Genomic DNA, 18317 nt, shown 5'->3' with positions numbered 1-18317 from the left:
ATTACAATAACAATAGTAGTAATAGCAAGAATGAACGAGAGGTAGGGCACTATGCCGTAGAGTATGAAAAGAATGTGAGGTGCTATACGTGAATAGGCGATAGCAAGGAGCGAAACACAGAAAGGATAGTGGATAGTTGGTGTAAGATGAAATGAACTCTGCATCTCATAGTCGATCAGGGTATGAAAAGAATGTGTGGTGCTATACGTGAATAGGCGGCAGCAAGAAGTAAAACATAGAAAGGATAGTGGATAGTTGGTAAAGCAGTGTGATGTGAAATGAACTCTACATCTCATAGTCGATGAGGGTATGAAAAGAATATGTGGTGCTATACGTGAGCAGGCGATAGTAAGGAGCAAAACACAAAAAGGATGGTAGATAGTTGGTAAAGCAGTGAAATATGAAACGAATTCTACATCTCATGGTCGATGGGGGCAGAAGAGAGAGGCGCTAATTCAGAGGGAGATCGTTGGTGTAGAGCGCTCGCGTAAGAATTGTTTAGCCAAGAACATATCAACAGGGTCCTGATTGGCAAGTTGCAAAAATCAGGGTCTTCGGCGGCGTCTGCGGGAGAAACGCAGAGAGGAAGTTCGGGATCCACAAAGTCCTCTATCTCATTAACGAGGCTCCAGACATCTGGGTCTTCGGCGGCCTCTGCGAGCATGGTCTCTGGTAACCGAGAGGACGGAGGTTCGGAGATGGGAAGGACAGGATCCACAAAGTCCTCTATGTTATTAATCCACCTCCAAAAGGCAAGGTTTCCGTGGACCTCTGCGAGTGTAATCTCTCGTATTTCGGATGGGGGAAGCATGGGGACCACCAAAGCAGGATACTGTATCTCATTAGCTGCGCAAGAATCAGGGGTTGGGGCGTCTTCGGTGGTCTCTGTCAGCATGGTCTCCGGTGGTGAGCTATCGGACGTTGGCATAGCGGTTGTGGGTAACCTAAACGTGAATGCCGCAGTGGGTACTCCCACAGGCGAAGCAGAAGCGGAATTCATAAAACGTCGGCAAGCGGTCGAGTATGACAGCTGAGCGCCGTCAACTGGTAACTTTCCACATCTGTCGTCCCAATGCCTCTTGCAGGCATCACGTCGAGTATAACTAATCACAACAATATTAATGATGGGACACGCTTATCTTGGAGTGGGGGCACGCACGTTTCTTCACAAAGAGGGCATTTGAATAGCGTTAGTTTGTAACCAAGATGTTTCGCTGTCTTGATGTGATGTCTGTGACTGCCGGGACGGATGACCATACCATCCTTAGAACACACATATGTCCCATTGTGTTGACCATATCCATCTAACACGGGTTTCTGCTCCAAGTATTAAGAATGCAACCTCACAAAATTAAAAGAAAACTCACAAATAACGGGTCATCCTTGATCTTGTCGGAGCTTATTTTGGTTCGCTTGACGTCACGTTCTTTGAGGTCTTCCGCGACGCGCTTTTGACCGACCGACAAACTTGGTACTTGAGGGACGAACGAGGGAGCAAAGCCCGTTGTGAGATTAGGCTCGTGATGCTGGTGGAGATACCCTTGGTGGGGTGCGGGTGAAGCATAAGGGATGGTGGCTCCTGGAAAAGCACTCGATAGGAATGGTTGATGGTACAGGGTGGCGCGGATGGTTGTTGTGGGGAAGGAGCAGCCTCAGTTAGCGGTGGGTATGGACCAACATTAGTGACATCGACTACTGCAGGGGGGTAATAACCATTTTGTCCCGTTTGGAACGCGTGATGCGCAACTCCAGTATCGGCACCAGGCGAAGGTGCGACGGGCGCGTATGGAGGAGCGGCACCGCGCGGTACATTAGGTGGCACACCGTAAGGGTAGTAGCAGCCTAGATGAATAATGTATGCGAGCTGGGGCCAGGGAAGTTGACCCATATGCATGCCAGTGTTAGGCATGTATTGTGCTGCATTGGAAGGCTCGGAACTATGCGATAAGGATGCATGGGGGGTGGATTGGGTCATCTATAAGAAGTAGATAAAATTAGAAAAGGTAGGTATTCAAGCTGGGGATGCACATACCTGAACCAGCAGATAATTATTCGAAGTGTTATGAGGATGTGTACGCGTTCGCAGTGACAGCAGGTGCGGTGAGTAAGGGATAGAGGATGAAGGTCACCGAAACAATATTTATATGGTTGTCGCGCGCCGCTTTGAAAGTGTCCCCGAGTTGTGTTTTCCACTGTGGAGAACTCCCTTTCAAAGAACACTTCCTGTGGACCACCATTATTCATTAAGTGGGACAGTGGTCATTTTGCTCGATGCGTTCAGCTTTGCATCCACGCTTTGTTTGTTTGTTTTTGTTGCAAATCCGCAATGCAAAGACGAGAAGTGCGTTGTGGATGCGCTGTGGATGTTGCGCTTTCCTGAGGTCGATAATCTGATCAGAGTACCACAAGTTATGTTTCTGGCTCCGCGGACAGTTGAACAGAGATAGATCCAAACCAATTCGCATGAGTGATAAGCGCTGTGAGTCATGTCGGTGCTTTGAGAGAAACAGCATATTTGGTGAACTGGTCAACAACAACGAAAAACGAATCTATGTTAGCTGCAATGGACGATGTAAAACTTGATGTACACCTCTTGTAACATCTTGTTGACGAATGATTTTAAAGACGCAAGCGACAAGCGTCATAGATAAGAATATTCCCAGTGCATTCCTTGCGAGTACTCACTTGTATTTCGTTTCCTGGCTAAACACATCGCAACATCCTGTCATAGATTCTGGCAAAACTTGATTCCTTTAATCAAGAACGGAACTGACCGTAATTTTACTTTCCCATTTTCAAAACTACATTATCGGAAGGAAATCACCGTCTTGCAACATTGGTCGAATGAATCAAATGCGTCTTGTCACCCTAGTGACTGAGAGCCTGCAACCAACTGCTTTAGTACCTGCATACATAGTACGCGGGGTGTGAAGACTGACAAGACAGTGCTAAATGCAAGGAAACCTGTCTGGCCCGGAAGGACGAATGAAACGGTGAAGGTAGGTGGGCGAAAAATCCCTTATTGATGACATTGACTCCAGGGAACATCAAAGAACTCCTTCATCATTAGATAGTCGCCTCGGACATTGATTTGCACCACCACGGCTCGTGAACACAGACACAGAAGCGACATCTACCGTACAGCTTGCGGCGCGTGGTGCGTATCCGAAGATCACATCGTTTTGATGAAACATTGAGCCGGAGGCTTAGACTCGCATGAACTTGCCCGTGGTTTTGAGTGTCATGACACCAGTCTAAACATATTGTGAATGAATATTAGATAGTAATCATTGTTGTGGTGCAAAAGGAAGAAACTTTAATCTGAGTTTGTTGAAGTCCGACTCCTACGTGACACACTGACAAGTATGTAATACATCCGATGTGAGTTCACCTTGAACTTGCATTTTCACTGGAACGCTTTCAAAGAGCGCAATTTCCTGGCGCACGCAGAATCACCCAAGTACATGGCAGGCTTGGCTCTAGTGAACTTTTAGCTATGGTCAAACCACTCTTTGTCATTTTAGAGCAGGAGACCTTCAATCTTCAACTCCTTAGATCGTGATTCTGCCATAAAGATCAGAACTCTCCTCGAAGACGAGTTTCATGCTCTGAATTCCCTCCCCTGGCAATCCGTTTCTATGGGTTTATCAAGTCGAAAGTTTGACGTCTGTTCGCATCCTCTGGGGTATATGTCCTGTCTGCCATTCGGGCCTATCTGATGACTCGGAGACCCGATTCTACATTTGGTTCCAACAAATCCGCCCTGGAAAATGATGGTGATACGCTTGGTATTGCTGGCTTTTCGAACGTCAGATGTATTATGCCCAGGACCCTACCCATATCCGAGGTCAATATTTCAATGATGTCTCAAAACAAAGAACATTTGTTTGTTACCTGTCGCGATGTCCAGCACGTTTCCGGATTATTGTCCGTCAAGTGTTTTCTTCCCCGTGGATTTTTCCAACGTGGAACTGACTCTGGTAGCCAAATTTGTGAGGACTGAATTGTTGCTCTGCGAAATAATCACTGACTTGACGTGCTGTGGATTAGTTGATATCAGCGACACATAACTGTATCCATCGTTGCTCAAAAGCTTCATGAGCGAACTGCTGTATCAGACCAATTTTGGAAGACGATTTGAACTTTGAAAGTACAGGCAGTTATTCTCACGCACAGGAAGATATCAAATCCCTCAATGTTTCGCCTACCTTTCATCCTTTTCAATGGCTGCAACATCGGACACTAACACCCGCTTGGCTTTCCAGAGTTAGCAAATGATTCTCGGTTATCTCCGAAACTGTTTGCTCCAGATTGTCTGAACGAGAATTGCTCGTGATCACATGCGGACTCGATCTCTCGTGGCAGAACCACATTCCACATCACTTCTTGCGCGAGGACAGCAAGCATTGTCTTCTGTGCTTGGAAAAATCGATCCAGTCGCACACTACTCCGTCATAATATCCCACCTCCAGACAATGTAGTCGCTAATCGGTACTCCAATATTGAACCATATGATCGGACGCGCGTTGTTGTGGGCGATCTGAAGGGCAGTCACTGCAGTGTCGGAGCCGAAGGTAGCAAGGGAAGATATTTCAATGCAAGCTGGGTGCGGGAGCTGTATGGCGGGAAGTTATGGATTGCTACTCAAGCACCCCTTCCGCGCACAGCACATGTGTTTCCTCAGTGCCATCGTGCAACCAATTTCTACTCCTCCAGCATCTCTCAATTTTCCCTATATGCATTCTTCTAGTCGTGTGCGGACCGTCGTTCAGCTCACGCAAAATATGGAGAGGTCGACAGAAAGCTCATGCCTATTTTCCGTCCACTCCTGGACAATCAGTGCTGTCAAACCCAGATCCGACAAGCGATGCGCCTGTATGAGGGTGACGTTACTAGAGAGCAAACGAATAAATGAAGCCTGCGCGTGCAGCGCAAGGTCTCCATCGTTCCTGTCACCTCGACAAATCCGCAGGATGCTGTGGTGTTCACCCATCTGCTGTATGCTGCATGGCGGACCATGGAGTTCCTGAGGATGAAGACCGAGCTAGCCTTATCGCTTTCGTTCGTCTTGGGATCGCGTTAACAAGGATACCTCTTCACCCCCCATCATCTCCGAAGCCAGACCCAGACCCTCCTATCATGGTCCACTGCTCCGCTGGTATAGGGCGGACTGGATCATTCATTGCGATGTCGTCACTGTTACGCGTATACCATCTTTTGAGTGGCAACCCGCTCTCAAATACCTTGACACCTCCCCTACAGCCGTTGTCCCCTTTGCCTGTTTCTCCGCTGGGTACCTTACCAAAGGAACTTCAAGAAGACCTGATAGCACAGGAGATTGATAGCTTAAGAGAGCAAAGACCTGGGATGGTCCAGAGAGATGAACACAATTCATCTCATTTACGATATCTTAAACCAAGCGTTTGAAGCCAGAGGTGCTTCTTGATCATGCGTTCATTCAGTATAGCCTTCAATCTTTTCTCTACCACTACGTGGCAGCTCTTTAGAATGCATGATACACCAGCAAGCTGCAATATCCATCAGTTACGTCGTACATGCTTATTAGTTTACCGCAAATGTATTTGCCGCCGGATGTCGTCCGCCTAAATCCAACACCCGCGGCGTCAATAGACTAAAATTATGTGATTTCTTCAATCCTCTCTCCTCTTGTACTCAACTTTCTCTCGGTTGAATTGTCGAGCACCTACGGTGTTCCGCATTTCCATGTGTCTCATGACCAAAATATCGCAATTGCAAGACGCTGACTAATTGTGCTGATGATATCATGAGGGGGACTCTTATCTGCTCGCTTTGTATCACATCCTCTGACCAGGTGCATGATAAGTTTAATTCGCAGACTTTCCACTCTCGCTCGCCAGTTTTCCGTTGCAACCCCCAGAATGTCCTATCCGTCAACAGCTCAAGCCATCACGATCTCAAAGACGGGGGGACCCGAGGTCATTGAGAAACGCGAAATCCCATTCTCAAAAGCAGCCCCGAGTCATCTGGTCGTAAAGGTAGAATCATTACCAATTTCCTATGCGAGTGTTAACACTTAAGATGTGCTACGCTGAGTAGGTCCAATATCTCGTGTCAATTTCATCGACACGTACTACAGGCAAGTGTCCAAATGCCCCAAGCATCTCGAGGAGCGCAGTTAATTGTGCAACAGAAGGATTATACCAGTCTCTGGATTTCCCATTCGTGATGGGAAAGGAAGCCAGCGGTGTAGTCGTTGCACTCCTACAGACGAGTCCGTCTTGAACGACCCGGATTACAAGAAGCGTGGGTACAAGGAAGGTTCCCCGCGTTTGCAGTCGTTACGGTGTGCTGTCTATACACTTCTTTGCAATGACTCACGAGCCTACAGGATTACCGGGTTCGCATGCGGAATACGTTTCTGCACTTGGAAAACGGTATACGTGATTCCGGAGTCGGTGTCGACATTGACGGCTGTCTCAGCCCTCGTGCAAGGGTTGACGGCCATTTCCTTCATGGAAGAATCATACAACGTGCAAAAGGGTGACATCATCCTCATTCACACCGTGGCAGGTGGTCTTGGACTGCTCATGACCCAACTGGCCAAGTCGCGAGGAGCGACTGTGATAGGCACGACCTCGACGCCAGAAAAAGCTTGCCCTTGCGAAAGCTAACGGGACTGACCATGTGATCTTGTATAAGAGCGAGGACACGGTCGCACGTGTCCTGGAACTCACAAATGGGGAGGTGTTCATGCAATCTTTGATGGTGTGGGTAAAGACACGTAAGAATCGAACCTGTGGCTTCTCTCACTTGGGTTGACTTGAACTTTGGCGCAGGTTCGAGTCCGACCTCGTAATGATCAGGCGGAAAGGTACCCTTGTGTCAGTGGGTAATGCTTCGGGACCCGTTCCACCATTCGCTCCATCAAACTCGTGCAAAAAAACGTGAAGCTTCTCCGGCCTACGTGCGTTTGACCACTGCATCATTCAATTTTATGCTAACGGTTAGATATCCTAGTATGAACAACTATACATATACTCCAGCAGAAGCGCTCCACTACGGAAATGCATTGTTCTCCCTTCTTGCCAATGGCACCCTGAAGACACAGGTCTTCAAGGAATATCCATTCACCACGGAGGGGGTCAAACAGGCACAAATCGACCTGACAAGTGGAAAATCTACAGGCAAACTTGTAGTCAAAGTCAACGATTGATGGGATGTTGTATGATTGGGAGTCAAGACGGAAGTAATTCGTGAGAGTGTAATGCTATTAAGTTGTGTATTGAAGGAACGGATTTTGCAAGGATGTGATATTGCCCTCGTACACAGACCCGGTGGTTTCGCCTCAACCAAGATTCACAGCGAATTTGATAATTCGAAAGTCCCATTCGCTTCATTCCCGACAGTTTTAGCGCCCAGATGCGTTACGATAGTAGAGGTCGACGCCTTAAGTTCGAGGAGTCGGACAGACGTGCATTCACAGGGGAAATAAACTAGAGGCCGGAGGTAAATCAGACCCTGACCTTGGATATAATCCGAGCAATGGCAACCCAGTTGGAGACCCCTAACCTTCGAAGTTCCAGAATCTCTGATGTGAGTGAAATGATTCCGAATCTATGTTAGTATATCTACCATACTATTATTACAGGACAAAATGGATGGTTCCGCTGAAGCAATTCGCGTGACTTCCGGTTCAAGTTAGTATAGTGCGCATAGCACGCGGGGATATAAAGTATGCAATAAACGAAGTTTTACCTCCATTGTATATACTCGAGGGATAATATAACATGGTGGGATGTCAAATGACGGAAGAGATCGCTGTAAATTAGACGGATAGATGACCATGAGGAGAGGTGAACATCGATCCGAAAAGGATAAAGTGATATACGCGTTTGCCCTTGCAATGTGGAACGTCAACTGCTTCTGAGGGACGCTCATGCAGCTCGATATTTACACTGCTTGGTCTGCCAGAGAGACGATTTCAGAAACAGAGCAGAAAAACAGAGTTGCGGTGATATGCCAAGTGCACATGTCATAGAATTGAAAGAAAGTTGTACACATCTACTGGCCCTTTCCGCTCGTTGACATCGACACAGCCGACCCACTGGATGATAATTACAATAACATAGTTCAATTGATCCGGGAAATCCTTCAGCTCGTTCCAATACATCTTGAATTCCTCCGTAAGTAATTTGAGCTTCTTTTGTTTCCTCTCCGCACACCACTCGGGAGCACACAGGTTTCTGAAAGAACAATATTAATACGCTCAGTTACTCGCCGGAAAGAAACAACCAGTGCTGGCTTGGTTTGAACGCATGGCGCTCGTGGGTTCAACAGCGCCGGGAGCTTCTTCAGACGGGTGCACGATCACAGGCATCTGTGGAATAGTTGTATTGGGCCCATTTTCCAACAATCAGGCTGACAGCTCAAGCAACCAAAGCTTGCAAACCAAAGGAAACTAACTACACTGGTGCTCGGACTGAAAAATTAGACACCGTCGTGCTATTTCCGTCACCGAAATTGTTCACGAAAAAGACTCACCCTGGAAACCGGAGAGATGCGCCATCCATCAGCAAAACACTAAATTTAGCACAGCTACCGTAGCAGCTTACAGCATCTTACAGCATCTTACAGCAGTTGCACCTGTAGTGATGTGTAGCGACCACGTGCAGTGCACAATGACATAACTGTCCGTAAAGTAGACTTCTGCAGCGCGACATAGCACCACACAGCGCGCTACAGCGAATGACCCCAGTAGTACTAGTAGTTCCAGCTCTTCAAGTTTACTTGACTTTGAACAACTTGAAAGAACAACTTGAAACAAACATTGATTCATTGAAAGTATGTACTGTGACTGCTAATACAGTAGATCTGGGATACTATCAAGTCAAACAGTATAGTACTCGTATTACTGCCAGTATACAGTGGCTCAAAAAACTGTCCACATGTTTTTGCATTTTTTACTATTTACAATATTGTGTGAGAATACATAAAGACCTCAGTGACATGCTAATACCATATTGTAGTGCTGCTTCAGGGCTTTGGATTGAGCACCACATCATGAGAATCAGAGGAGATATGGTGGAGATACAAGGCTTACAAAATCATGACTCATGCGGACAGTTTTTTGAGCACATATTAAAACTATATAAATCATCATTTATGACACCATAACAATCATGCCACCATTAAATAAATTATAAAGTGGTGTCATTATATCATTTTAAAACCATATCTAACTATACAAACCAAAAATTTCCATATGTCATAGTTATATTCACCATGAAAGCCACCCCCCTGCTCAAAGGGATAATATCCTCTCTCTTTCCTATTCTGGCCTCTCTGCTTGTCAAATTTCCTCTAGAACTGGAGTATCCAAGTCCACTGTGGCCAAGTTCATCAAAGAAAGTCACACAGACAAGGAAAACTTCTGTGAAGGGCGTCCATCCAAGCTCACCTCTACTGATAGGAGGGCTATTATTCAACATATCACTACAGGAAAGGCTGATAATGCTGTCCAGGTCACCTATTACATCAATTCCACCATCACATTCCCTGCCTCTTCACACACTGTGAGAAACATTCTCAAGACAGCTCATCTCAGGTCAGTAACAAGGAAGAAAAGGCTCTCCTCTCTATCACACATATGCAGAGAGGACTAGCACCCTTCTTGTTTCACATATATACCTTGCCACCACCTGTGTTTACTATATATAGTCGATGATGTATCTTGTAGTTCTTCACTTTAATCTTACTAGGTTTTACCTGAAACATCCTTCACTTGAGACCTCCAATCTCTTGTCATCTGAATTGTACTTTAAGTTAGAAGCACTCCTTCTGACTTAGCTTACACCAAACATTTGACTTATCATCTTGCATAGAATCTTGGCAGAGGTCTTGACTCTTATCAAGTCATCTGTCGTTAGAACTATCCTAGTTTGTACAATATGAAGATAAACTATTCTGATGGGCTAAGGCAAAGGTTAATCATCTCTGCATATGTGTGATAGAGAGGAGAGCCTTTTCTTCCTTGTTACTGACCTGAGATGAGCTGTCTTGAGAATGTTTCTCACAGTGTGTGAAGAGACAGGGAATGTGATGGTGGAATTGATGTAATAGGTGACCTGGACAGCATTATCAGCCTTTCCTGTAGTGATATGTTGAATAATAGCCCTCCTATCAGTAGAGGTGAGCTTGGATGGACGCCCTTCACAGAAGTTTTCCTTGTCTGTGTGACTTTCTTTGATGAACTTGGCCACAGTGGACTTGGATACTCCAGTTCTAGAGGAAATTTGACAAGCAGAGAGGCCAGAATAGGAAAGAGAGAGGATATTATCCCTTTGAGCAGGGGGGTGGCTTTCATGGTGAATATAACTATGACATATGGAAATTTTTGGTTTGTATAGTTAGATATGGTTTTAAAATGATATAATGACACCACTTTATAATTTATTTAATGGTGGCATGATTGTTATGGTGTCATAAATGATGATTTATATAGTTTTAATATGTGCTCAAAAAACTGTCCGCATGAGTCATGATTTTGTAAGCCTTGTATCTCCACCATATCTCCTCTGATTCTCATGATGTGGTGCTCAATCCAAAGCCCTGAAGCAGCACTACAATATGGTATTAGCATGTCACTGAGGTCTTTATGTATTCTCACACAATATTGTAAATAGTAAAAAATGCAAAAACATGTGGACAGTTTTTTGAGCCACTGTATATGTTGTGCCAGAAGAGTATCTACTAGTTTGAATAACAGGTCAAGGAATTGGGCGCTACTCAGCTCTGGGTCGCACTTGCAGATCCTGTATCTATTTCATAGAAAATATGTCAATAGGAGTGGTTGAACAAATTTAACAGAATACAATTACCTGCCAGTGGCCAGGCAGTGGCAGAGCCAAGTCTACTTCTGGGCTGAGTGTATCACCATCAACCTGACTAGCAGATTTGTGATGACGTTTTTGAGGCTTACTACTAGTAGTAGTAAAGTCCTTGAGCAATGTGATGCTGATTTTGTGGACTGAATGATATACACAACCAATGTCGATATGAGCATCCTCCAACTTCCTCTCAGCTTCTGTAGCCTCAAACTGGTAGAGGAGCCCAAGTGCTATATTCTGCTGGACAACACAATCTGTGAGTGTCTTCTCTGCAAAGCAATCATCTCACTGTGCTTGGGTCGTGTTTAAAATGAGCTAGGCCTTGTGTTCCTTGCTAGACTGGGCCTGGGTGTCAATGGTGTGAGTAGATTCCTGGGCAATATTGTCATTTAGTACTAGATAGTGTGTATGGATGCTGTTGAACTTACATTGTTGCTGTCTTTGCAGTTTGAGTCTGACTCTGTTTTTATTGAGAATACAGGTGATGGAACTTTGTTCACGTTCAACCTGATAGTAGAATGTGCAACATTCAGTGTGGTCAAGTGGTGCAATAATGCAGGGGATTGGTTTTGTAGAGCACCAATGGCCCTAGGCATTCCAATGTGCTTCAAGTTAGAATGCAAAACGCCTTGCATAGCAGTAGGTACTAGTACAGTGGACATATGTTGAGCCTCAGAGATGGACAACTTGGATGGAGTGTGATGAATGGATGGTGTGTTGTGTATGACTGGTCCTTCTGTGCTTGAGCTGGAGACTGCAGAAAAACTTGAAGGTCCTATTGGTTTTGGTGGTACTGGTGCACATGTTCCAGCATGAATTGCTTGTGTTATTAGATTGGTCTGGGGCTCATGCAAGCATTTTCAGTCAGGTGAAATCCCTTCAAGAGACATGTCTGTTGCAGGTTGGGCACTGGAGGCCATTGAAGTTATGCTGTTTGGAGTTCAATTTTCCTGGGTCACACCGAGAGTGAGTAGTCGAACGTGATGTGACAAATTATATGTGAATCTCATAGTACCTACATAGGCTAACTAGTGCACAGTACAGTGAGAAACATCCATAGTAGTAGTGGGCAGTGAAAGTACAAAAGAAATGCAACAAACTAGTAGTAGTAGACCAGCAAATTTAAAAACTTGGAGTGCTGGTGTGATAGACTTGGAACAAGTGAAGATTTGAAGTACTACTGATTGTAAATTGTCAGTGTTAAGAGGAAGTTGAGTCAAACAATGGACACTTACCATTGAAGATTGACACAGCAAGAGCCCACTACTGATGACCCTTCCCCTTCCACTTCACACTCCCACTCCCATTCACCTGCACCTTCACCTCCTCCTTCTGTTTCTCCCCAGTAGACCCTTCACCTTCCAGCTGAACCTTTGACTTCTTTGCTGAGTGCTCAGGCTGCACGTTGAGCAATAACCCAGTAGATGAAGAGGCTGGCATTGTGCCAGACAAGGGGCAAGTTGTGGGATCAGATGAGGAAGAAGTTGTCATAATGGATGAAGAATTGGTTGGTCTGGTACTGGTAGACTTGGAGCTTGAGGGTTGTTGAATGGCAACGTGCATTGTCTTGTGTTTGTCGTATTTGTGGTAGCACCAGTCCAAGTAGTAGCAATATGCTGTAAGGTAGATCATGGAGGAAATAGAGTTGAGGGCTGCCCCCCAAAAGGGCTTGAATATGGGATGGGAATCATGCACACTCTAAACTGCACTCTCCTCAAGACCCATACCCTCCATCAATGATACAATGTAACCCTTCAAACTCTCTGCGGCGTTATCCAACATGCATTCAACATCACCCATCTGCAACATGGGGTAAAGGGTCTGTGGGGGGCGAGTTGAGGCCAAAAATTAGTAGATACTAATAAGGTGAACACATATGTACCCCCTCTGTGAATGTAGAAGCATCCTTGTTGTTGAAATTGAAGTGACTGTCTGTGCCATGTTTGTATATGCTGTAGCAGACCTTGCTGATATCAATCCAGGTGTGAGACTTGATCTCCACTGGTCCAAACCTCAAGCTCTTCTTGATGTGGGATGGAATGAAGTCTTTGTAATCTAATGTGGGAGCTGAGTGAAGTTGTTGAATAGCAGTGTCCTCTTCTTTTGGTTGATGCCATTTAATTCGCTCTTTGAAGGATATGATGAAAGTGTAATCAATGTCTTGATGACCATCACATGTGTTGCTTAGCTTTCACACCATGCAGTTGGTATATGAGGAAAGCCCGCATTCTCCAACCCATTTGGACACTGGCTTCACTACCACCATCTCATCTGACTCTATATCCTCTGGGGGTTGTGCTGTGATGGTAAGGTGTAGATCTGGTATATTCATCAAATCCTTGTTTTGGATGCGGTAATTGAGGTGCATAGTGGTATTGATCAGGAGCTTGTCATAAGGGATGGCTTCCATGAACTTGTTCAGGGCCTTTGCAAGGTGCACAGCTGGTTGTTCATGGACAGGAAGTGGGGGCATGATGTAAATATCTTGAGTATCCGTGAAGTAGACAAATCTGTAGTAAGAAATGAGATGTGGTCAGTGTATGTGTATGACTCAACTACTACTCTGGCATTTACTTTGCTCTGACTTCAAAATCTTGCTCTTCCAATGTAAATGCTACCACTGTCATGTACTCTGCAGGCGTGATATTGGTGATGACCTCAGATAATGGTAAATATTAATCTACGATACTGAATGCATAGATTGGCATACAATTGTATGAGGTTGAGGATGTTGGAGTGCTTCAAGGACAATGGTGCAGTGGTCTTTAAGTTTGTGTTGATGAATGGTCAGGAAGAAGATTTGAAGGTGTAGTAAGTGATCTGAGAAAATACTAACCTAAGCTTAAAGAATCGGGATTATCCAAGTCTGTAAATTGAACCCCGAGTCTTGTCTTTATTGTTGTCTTGAGGTCTTCAAGAATTTGCTTGTCTTGAAGTTCTGTTTCCATTGCAACATGATTATACAAGGAACAGGAGATTTTCTCAAGTTGTACACATTGAGGAGGGAGGATCAAATTCCTTGAGGGTGATTTTGAGAGCCAAGAATAAAGAGCTGGAAGAGCCATGCCAGTGAGATTGCTGGTGACAGGCATTGAGAGAGGTGGTATGATGCTGACAACCAGTGGGGTGGCCTGTCAATCATCTCCATTGACTGGAGTTTATTAGTCAGCTGAGAGCCACATGTCTAAGGTAGTGCTATACAGCAGGTCCTTGTACAGTATAGGATTGTGCAGTGTCTTACAGTGACACATAGTATCATACATTGAGTGCAGAGTGCTTCAATCATTGATATCAACTATCATCTCCAACCTAGTACTTTTTCCATACAATTGAATCATAATGCAAAAGACTACTAGTTTGAGATAGCACAGTAGAAGTCTTTGTTGATGTACTTATTTAGGAAGAATGTCTGAGCAAAGTGAGCACTATTTTGTGCTGTTAAACGAGAATCAGCAACATGACCAAAGTGGGGGATAATTTGAGCAAAAGAACGAAGTTGATTGAGTGGGAGGATATCACTGAAGGGAGTCCCTGCTGATTGCATTGCATGTTTTAAAACATGCATCTGTGTTGTGCATTCCAGCAAGCTTCCATGATGCTGAGGCATAATGTCTAGGTGCTGAACATAAGTAAGGAAACATGTGACCCAAGGGGCACTACCAGGTTTTTCTTGTGGAGGAAGCGGTTGCATGATAAGGTGCACCTCAACAACATCATGGCCTGCAAGTTGCTCGGATGTCAAACTCGGACACAGTATACAAATGGACATCTGAGAAACATACCTTTAAGCCCACTAGTAGGCCATTGTTCACGTCCAGTGTCATCAACAGTGAAAATAGCAGCATCATAGTGCCCATACTTCCAAGTTGTGCTTGGAGGATATGCGTTGACTGTGAGAGCAGGAGGAGTGATTGATGGGCTGTGGTATGATGCCTGCTGCATGCATACTTTAAACCAGACCATAAGGTCATTAAAAGGAAGAGGTGCATCAGGCAATGCTTAGCATTGTCCCCTCAGCGAGTGGACATTCAAAGCCATACCCTCTCATTGAATATAGTCAGTGAGTGCTCCCTGCAAGTCAGGTAGAGAGAATTTTTCAGTGATGACATTGACTGGTATGTGTCGTATTGAAGGATTGAAATTCAGGTGGATTGCTGCTGCACTGACCACAAATGTGTGGAGAGGTCTGGCTACTTCAATATCTGAACAGAGTTGCTCTGCCTTCTTGAAGAAATTGGTCACTACACACTTCGGCCCCCAGAGATCATCCAAACCTGTCTGCAAGTCTGATTTGTCAGCATGTGGATCTTCGTCATGTGACTTGTCATGATGTTCCAAACCAGTGTCCATCATTCAAGAAGTAGAAGCTTGTGACTGTGATTGTGAACAAGTGATTATTGATGTTGCAATCTGGAAGTTTTGACACTTCTCTCAGCGATCAAGAAACCAGCATATTTGAGCATCATAGTTGATGTTGTTGGAGGAATCTGCAGGATCCTTGATTAGGGTGATATGAGTGTGCTCTGTGGTGTTGGCAGACCACTGCAAGAGAGAGCCAACTTGATGTATGCTGGGCTTGACACTCTGCATCAACTCCAATTTGGGTATATGCCAGTTATTGAGGACTTGTTTGCTCTTCACACCTTGATGTGCACCGCACGCAATGATTTCTTGTTTGTGTTCATGAAATTCCTCGAGGGCACCAAGAATCTTTTGACAATGTGCTTCATCAATCATTGTCACTTGTGATATGTAGTGAAAGTCCATCAGCACATGAACAGCTATCACAACACTATGGGGGGCTGTATCGGCAATGAGAGCAACAATATAGCATTGCATATCATGTTGGGCTCTTCCAGTTACTTGTTTAAGCTTGGAAATGCCATCCTTGAAGTATCAGAATGTTGTGAGTGGTTGCAAAACAGAGAAGCAAAAGTCTAGTTCCTGTTCACCAACAGCTGCGAGACACCACTTAACATCGTGATCATAGAACTCATGATGCCAGTGATGCAGGGGTTCAGGAGTGAAAAATACATGCAGATCTGCAAGTGACCAATCATGCCAGAATGGCTGGGCTACACCACTCAGGTGGAATGGAGTGCATGCATCAAAGTAACCTTTGACATTGAGGGGGTCACAACTAATGCTCAAAAGCTGGTCAAGAGTCATTTTAGCTGTTTGAGGGAAGTGTTGGAAGGCATCTCTGAAGTTTCATACATTGCCATGGTGATCAGTGAGGTCTTTCCTCAGACACGTGCGAGCATGCATGCCTCAGGTGTATCAACAATGTATGAAGCTAAGGGAGTGAAACAGTATCTGAGGTTCCCAAGTGGGTCTGACATCATCTGGCTGATGCGTGCAGCTTGCTTGAGCAGCTCTAGCACAATATCTAGACACTGGTGGACTAAGTGGGCTTCAAGAACACTCTGCATCCATTTCACTGGATGCAGAAATTCAGCGATTGGAAGCAGCACTGTCAGGAGGAAAGCATGTGAGGATGCCTTGTTTTGAGTTGCCATCTTGATATTGGCAAGGCTGATCAGGAGCAGGTGAGCAACATGTCCACCAGTCATGTTGGTGATGTTGGTCTTATCAGAGGACAGTATGACGCCCAACAATGTTGCACCATCTGGAAGTTGTGACTATGATGAGATCTGAGAGTTAGCAAGTTGGAAACCATTGATAGTTAGGTATGTATTACCTGCATCGACCACACTGTGTCACCCATCAGCCATTCATTGTAAATTTGTGATGTACATTCCACTGTGTGATATACATGTTGTGGCATGACATCTATTTCTTTAGCAAAGAATGGGTGGCTAAAAAATGATTTGATGCAATCCAATGGATCATGCCAGTAAAAATATAGAGGCTGTTTTGTTGGGTGAGTGGTTGAGACTATGCAGTACTGCCACTTCAGAACAGGAGGTAGCAGCTCAGCACAACCACACAACTCCCTGGCTGTACGAAAGGAGAGAGACAATGCTTTAATCTGCGGAGAAATCAGCACTTGTGATGGTAACATGCCAGCTGACTTAAGACATACTAGTTTGAGCTCCAGGAACTCATCTATGGTGGCCATACTTAATGACAAGCACAGGAGAAAGCTGCTGAGCTCCCAGTCCTGATGGGATGTGAATGGATAGTAAAGGTTGTCCTTGTGATATGCTGAATAGGGATCCATATTAAACCTGTCCCAAAAGGTCTGGCCACACTGATACACTTTTGCAGCATTCCTGAAGCACTCGATGTAAGGCTTCTCCGAAGCTTGGCTGCCCAAAGGCTCTTCAACTGGCCCTAGCAGGTCACTCTCCAAGCCCACCACACCTCCCTCATCACTGTAGAAATAGCCTGAGTCATTCATGTCATACGCCATTTCCTCACTATCAGCTTGAACTTGAAAAGGGCTTGGTGTTCTGGAATGATGAGGGTTGGATGATGACTCAGATGGGCTGGGAGTTGTGTGCTGGTCCACCAACTGTGAGTCTTGCAAGATTTGCACTGCATCCTCAAGCTGATCAACCCATCATAGACAGGATGTAAGGGGCTGGCTCAGGTGTTGTGAAACAGCCCAAGTGCTCTTAAACTCTTTCAAACAGTTATGGCAGTTCACTGTCATTGAGATTGAGGAGGGAGTCAGGACAGAGGTACTAGTATGTCACAGTGCCGGACTTTGCTACTGTAGTACTACTAGTATGACTAGTATGTAACTCATGAATGTGCTGGTACAATTTGGACTTGGATAGTACTACCACTTAGTAATTAAGCACCATGCTGGTACCTACCCATGGATGCTATAACTATTATTTAACCTGATTTTGAAGGTTCATTTTCTCCATCACTTGCCTACTAGTTGTGTGCTTACCATGGGCCAACAGAGGGGGTAACAAGTCAGAGTCCCATCATTTCAAGTCATTGAATCAGACATCGACAATGAACCAGTGACGTTGGTCCAACCTCCCCATTGTTGTTCCAACCAACCTGGTGCTGGTGCTGGAGGAAGGAATTCTCAGCTAGAGAAGATAGGAAATGCTCTTCAGACTCTGGCCAGAGCACCTGGAAAATTGAAGGTTCAGAATGTCATCATCCCATTGGATGAACCTGAAAATGTGATGGCTCCAGTGGCAAAGAAGAAGAGGGGAGGGAAAGCTCCTTGGCAGCTTGAGACTTGGAGAAACTTGAGTGCAATAGTAAGTACCTCCTTGGTTGATGTTCATTCCTGAAACTGCATCATCATGGCAGTACCATCAAGTCTTAGGCTTGACTATCTCAGTACTAACATTTGGTATTTAGCAGGAGGCATCTGAGTCAGACCCTAGTGCTGCAGGTCCCACACCTGCTCTACATGTCACGGATACAGGAAGGTTCAGTTTGCAGGATCATCCAGTTCCCTCAACATATGTTGGTTCCAAACCACTCCAGTCCCACCATATGGATCCTCAACCTGAT

At 45.1% G+C, this 18317-nt stretch overlaps 7 protein-coding genes across 7 annotated transcripts; 2 read left to right on the top strand and 5 right to left on the bottom strand.

The window, feature by feature from the left end:
* Nucleotides 1-29: 29 nt before the first annotated feature.
* On the bottom strand, nucleotides 30-1140 carry BJ212DRAFT_388992 (uncharacterized protein). The gene has a single exon (XM_041343080.1). The coding sequence runs from the start codon at nucleotides 998-1000 to the stop codon at nucleotides 413-415; it is 588 nt and encodes a 195-aa protein (XP_041191668.1). The 5' UTR covers nucleotides 1001-1140; the 3' UTR covers nucleotides 30-412.
* Nucleotides 1141-1165: 25 nt separating this feature from the next.
* BJ212DRAFT_1300888 (uncharacterized protein) lies at nucleotides 1166-1909 on the bottom strand (the record flags this gene model as incomplete). Its single annotated transcript, XM_041333046.1, has 4 exons — nucleotides 1166-1237; nucleotides 1276-1317; nucleotides 1368-1526; nucleotides 1679-1909. The coding sequence occupies 4 exons, from the start codon at nucleotides 1907-1909 to the stop codon at nucleotides 1166-1168; spliced, it is 504 nt and encodes a 167-aa protein (XP_041191667.1).
* A 1985-nt stretch (nucleotides 1910-3894) lies between these two features.
* On the top strand, nucleotides 3895-5643 carry BJ212DRAFT_1365195 (protein-tyrosine phosphatase-like protein; the record flags this gene model as incomplete). The annotated part of the gene is made up of 7 exons (XM_041336063.1): nucleotides 3895-3992; nucleotides 4326-4408; nucleotides 4438-4691; nucleotides 4717-4766; nucleotides 4801-4875; nucleotides 4931-5022; nucleotides 5049-5643. Coding segments are annotated over 6 exons (933 nt in total), but the record flags the coding sequence as incomplete, so codon positions are not given.
* A 257-nt stretch (nucleotides 5644-5900) lies between these two features.
* Nucleotides 5901-7195, top strand: BJ212DRAFT_1300887 (uncharacterized protein; the record flags this gene model as incomplete). Its single annotated transcript, XM_041333045.1, has 7 exons — nucleotides 5901-6017; nucleotides 6119-6204; nucleotides 6233-6325; nucleotides 6371-6602; nucleotides 6628-6749; nucleotides 6819-6926; nucleotides 6991-7195. The coding sequence occupies 7 exons, from the start codon at nucleotides 5901-5903 to the stop codon at nucleotides 7193-7195; spliced, it is 963 nt and encodes a 320-aa protein (XP_041191665.1).
* Nucleotides 7196-12131: 4936 nt separating this feature from the next.
* On the bottom strand, nucleotides 12132-13495 carry BJ212DRAFT_1482373 (uncharacterized protein; the record flags this gene model as incomplete). Its single annotated transcript, XM_041340408.1, has 5 exons — nucleotides 12132-12520; nucleotides 12578-12689; nucleotides 12751-13056; nucleotides 13105-13378; nucleotides 13443-13495. The coding sequence occupies 5 exons, from the start codon at nucleotides 13493-13495 to the stop codon at nucleotides 12132-12134; spliced, it is 1134 nt and encodes a 377-aa protein (XP_041191664.1).
* Nucleotides 13496-15764: 2269 nt separating this feature from the next.
* On the bottom strand, nucleotides 15765-16079 carry BJ212DRAFT_1274688 (uncharacterized protein; the record flags this gene model as incomplete). The annotated part of the gene is made up of 1 exon (XM_041331173.1): nucleotides 15765-16079. A coding segment is annotated over one exon (315 nt), but the record flags the coding sequence as incomplete, so codon positions are not given.
* A 311-nt stretch (nucleotides 16080-16390) lies between these two features.
* On the bottom strand, nucleotides 16391-17115 carry BJ212DRAFT_1206561 (uncharacterized protein; the record flags this gene model as incomplete). Its single annotated transcript, XM_041329160.1, has 3 exons — nucleotides 16391-16510; nucleotides 16570-16860; nucleotides 16915-17115. Coding segments are annotated over 3 exons (612 nt in total), but the record flags the coding sequence as incomplete, so codon positions are not given.
* Nucleotides 17116-18317: the final 1202 nt, after the last annotated feature.

Source organism: Suillus subaureus, assembly GCF_016647635.1.
Source record: "Suillus subaureus strain MN1 chromosome Unknown BJ212scaffold_22, whole genome shotgun sequence".
Classification (NCBI taxonomy): Eukaryota; Fungi; Basidiomycota; class Agaricomycetes; order Boletales; family Suillaceae; genus Suillus; species Suillus subaureus.
The sequence above is the reverse complement of the archived record's forward strand: the minus strand, read 5'-3'. Positions and strand labels throughout refer to the sequence as shown.

Coding starts and splice junctions, on each gene's coding strand:
- BJ212DRAFT_388992 (XM_041343080.1), bottom strand. CDS start 1,000: ATGAATTCCGCTTCTGCTTCGCCTGTGGGAGTACCCACTGCGGCATTC.